The 3,458-nt window shown below is 40.3% G+C and overlaps 1 protein-coding gene across 1 annotated transcript in view; it reads left to right on the top strand.

Annotated features, from left to right (window-relative positions):
* LOC105536617 (chromosome unknown open reading frame, human C9orf3) overlaps positions 1-3,458 on the top strand; it is a 404,528-nt gene that overhangs the window by 45,795 nt on the left and 355,275 nt on the right. The window contains 1 exon segment of the mRNA XM_011976020.1: positions 1,327-1,493. Coding sequence (XP_011831410.1) covers positions 1,327-1,493 — 167 coding nt within the window.

Genomic DNA, 3,458 nt, shown 5'->3' with positions numbered 1-3,458 from the left:
GTCCCAGCTCCCGCTGGACAGTCCCCAGTGTGACTCTGAGTCTCCTGTGGTCCCAGCTCCCGCTGGACAGTCCGCACTGTGACTGGCTTCTGCCAGGTGGCTCCTGCCTCGTAACCCAGTAGCACCCAGCCCCACCAGTCTGAGGAGTCACAGCTGATTACTGCTGTGGCTAATCCCTGGATTGTCTTACTGTCCCCTGGTTGGTTTCTCCGCTCTTCTATCATTTAAACTCATTCCCAAAATTAAATTACCTGTTTGTTAAGACCTAGACTGGTTTCTGTTTTCCATACTAGACCCTGACTGATGGAGTCGAACCATCTTTCTGTGTTTTCTCGCATGTTGTGTGAACACAGTAAATGCTCAGTTATAATGATGTTAATGAAAAAGGAAAACCAGTTTATCCAAAAGAAGTAGTGCTTTGCTCTGTTCATTTACTTTATAAGTCAAGCTGACTAAAACTACATATTTGTCATAACTGAAAAACAGAAAGTAGAAACATTTGCCTGAGTTTTTTTCTGAGGAGTCAGCCTTGAACCTTTTACTCTGGTGTCAAGAGTGGACCCTTTGATCTTGAGAATCTTTTCCATCTTTATCAACCATGACTTTATCGTGGGACGAATCTGTCTTGGTTTGGGTGGGGCTGTGCTTTCTAATCGCAGCAGAACGAGCCCAATGCCGTGTCGCTGGTTTTGCACACGGTGACTTTGGTGACGACGCTGCACCCTTGGCTTTCCCATCACAAGCCTGGTTGTTGTGACCCGCAGTCCTGTTCATATGCCAGCCCCTGTTCTTGGCCTCCACACAAGGATTCCCACAAGGGTTCCGTTTGAGATGGTGGTTTCCAAGATTGGGGGTATCTGCTTGCTAGCCCTGGATTTGAGACCACCAGCTTGTTTTTCCAAGCATTAATATCTCAGTGATCTCCAAACATATTTTCTTTTCCAGAATGCTTTCCAAAAAGTTTGTAAGAATGTCTCTAAAACTTTTCTTTTGAAAGCACCAGGGCCTGAGGGGAGGGGGCAAGGGTAATATAAATTATAACTTGGCCGACTAGTATTTAAAACTTTATCCAAAAAATATTTTTCTCCTTAAAAAAACCACCTCTTTCTACATATTTAAGTAATTCATTTGAGAGAAATAACCACTCAGCTATTCACATAGCCAGCCCTTGGCAGCTTCGGTTCAAAATGCTCTGAAACCAGTCAACTACAAAGTTTCAGAGGTTTTCTTTGAAAGCTCAACTTAACCTGCACTACCACGGTGGTGCAAAAAGTGACAACTCATTTTAAAGATTCTCCCCTTTCTCTCTCTGTCTCTCTTCTGCAGGCCGTGTGTTTACACCGTGGGGTCTCCCGTAAACAACAGGGCCCTTTTTCCGTGCCAGGAGCCGCCCGTTGCCATGTCAACATGGCAGGCTACAGTTCGAGCAGCTGCATCTTTTGTTGTTTTAATGAGTGGGGAAAATTCTGCCAAGCCGACGCAGCTTTGGGAAGGTACTGTACACGTGTTCTCTGCTTATGCATGTGTTGCGCACATGCTGGACCCAGGAACCCAATAAGCAGTGTTTTTCTGAACTTTAAAGAGCCCCTTTATTAGTTGGGTTGGAAATGAACATACTGTAAACCATCCTGCCAGAGAAAACAAGCAGGGGATGGGGGGACGCTTAGGAGCCTGGGCATGGGACTCGGGGCGCTTCAGACTCGAGTTGTGGCTTCATAGATTATTTCAGCAGTGCTTTCACCTGGTGGTGTGTGGGCCGTAAGTCGGTGGTCTTGATTGAAGACTTTCTGGACAGGCAAGTGTATCGTGGAAACACCATTACAGTTGAGTTGTCTGTAGTTTGTTATGGTGTCTGCACATGGCTATTCATTATGTTAAGAGGTAGTGCTCTTGCTGGCTGGCCCGCTGGAGTTGTCCTAGTGAAGTATCTGTTCTACACATGGTTTGCCTGTGTGACTGTATGAAGTTCTGAACCGAAGGTGGATAAGAAAGACGGAAGGCATACTAATGCATCGTCAAGGTGTTGTTTATGAATTGCTTCTTATTGCAGCATTTAACTTTTTCAGTGGAGATCCTGAGCATGTCGATGCCAGGAAAAAATGTATTTGTTTATTTGAGAGACAGGGTCTCGCTCTGTTGCCCGGGCTGGAGTGCAGTGACTTGATCACGGCTCACCGCAGCCTTGACCTGCCAGCCTCAATTGATCCTCCCACCTCATCCTCCCAAGTAGCTGGAACTACACGTGCATGCCACCACACCCAGCTAATTTTTGCACTTTTTTTTGTAGACATGAGATTTTGCCATGTTGCCCAGGCTGGTCTTGAATGCCTAGGTTCAAGCGATCTGCCTGCTTCAGCCTCCCAAAGGTGTGAGCCACTGTGCCTGGCCAGGAAACATTTTTATAGTTATATTATTTCTTTATTTAAAATATGGCATCTCCTCCCACATGTTTATTATATAAACTTTATATAGAAAACTAAAAATAATAAATTTAAATAATTATATAGAAAATTATTGTTAAGATTTTGTTACATTTCCTTTCAGTATTTAAAATCTGTATGATTTGTACAGTTATCATCCTCAAATTGTGATAGCATATGATGGTATTTATTCTGCTTTTTTCACTTATAGTGTATCTTGAACATTTTTCAGGTCATTAAATATTTTAATATGATTTTAACATTGGCACAATATTTTTTATATGAATATATCAGAATTTAACATTTTTCTATTAAATATTTTGATTATTTCAGTTTCTTTTCCTATTATAAAGTTGCATTAAATTCCAGAGGAGACACTTTACATAAGATTAGAATTACGGAGTCAAAAGTTGGAACGTGTTTAAGGCTGTTGGTACATATCCCATAATGCCTTCCAGGAAGTCTGTGCCAATTTATACAGTCATCTGTGGTTATGAGTGTCCTGGTCACCTGGAACTTGGCTCATCTGACAGGCAGCAGCAGGTCTCTCTTTAATTTGGATTACTTTGATGATTAGTGAGTTTCACATGTCCTTGTATGTTTCTTAACTATTTTCATTTTCTGTTTATTTCCTTTGCCCATTTTTATACTGAAGACTTAGGTTTTTGTCAAGTTTGTCTTATTTTTCAATTTTATTGGCTCTTTAAAAAATATTAATTTCTTATATTTGTGAAAAGCATTGTTCCCAGCTTTTGGTATATCTTTTAATTTTATATGATGTGTCTATTTTTATGAAGTTAAATGTATTAGATTGCTCTAAGATTCATTTTGTTCTAATATTTTTATAGTTAATTTTTATAACTCTTTAATCAGTCTGTAATTTATTATCATCAGGTTGTGAAATGAGGACTAAACATTGTCTTTTTTGTCCAAATAGAAAACCAGTTGCTTCAGGATCATTTATTGAATTTTTAAATTTTGTAATGTCTTTATCATAAGCTAGATTTACATATGTGCTGAAGTCACCGATGAATATTT

The sequence above is a fragment of the Mandrillus leucophaeus genome, unplaced genomic scaffold (assembly GCF_000951045.1).
Source record: "Mandrillus leucophaeus isolate KB7577 unplaced genomic scaffold, Mleu.le_1.0 Scaffold161, whole genome shotgun sequence".
In the NCBI taxonomy this organism is placed as follows: Eukaryota; Metazoa; Chordata; class Mammalia; order Primates; family Cercopithecidae; genus Mandrillus; species Mandrillus leucophaeus.
This window is presented reverse-complemented; position numbering and strand designations above follow the sequence as displayed.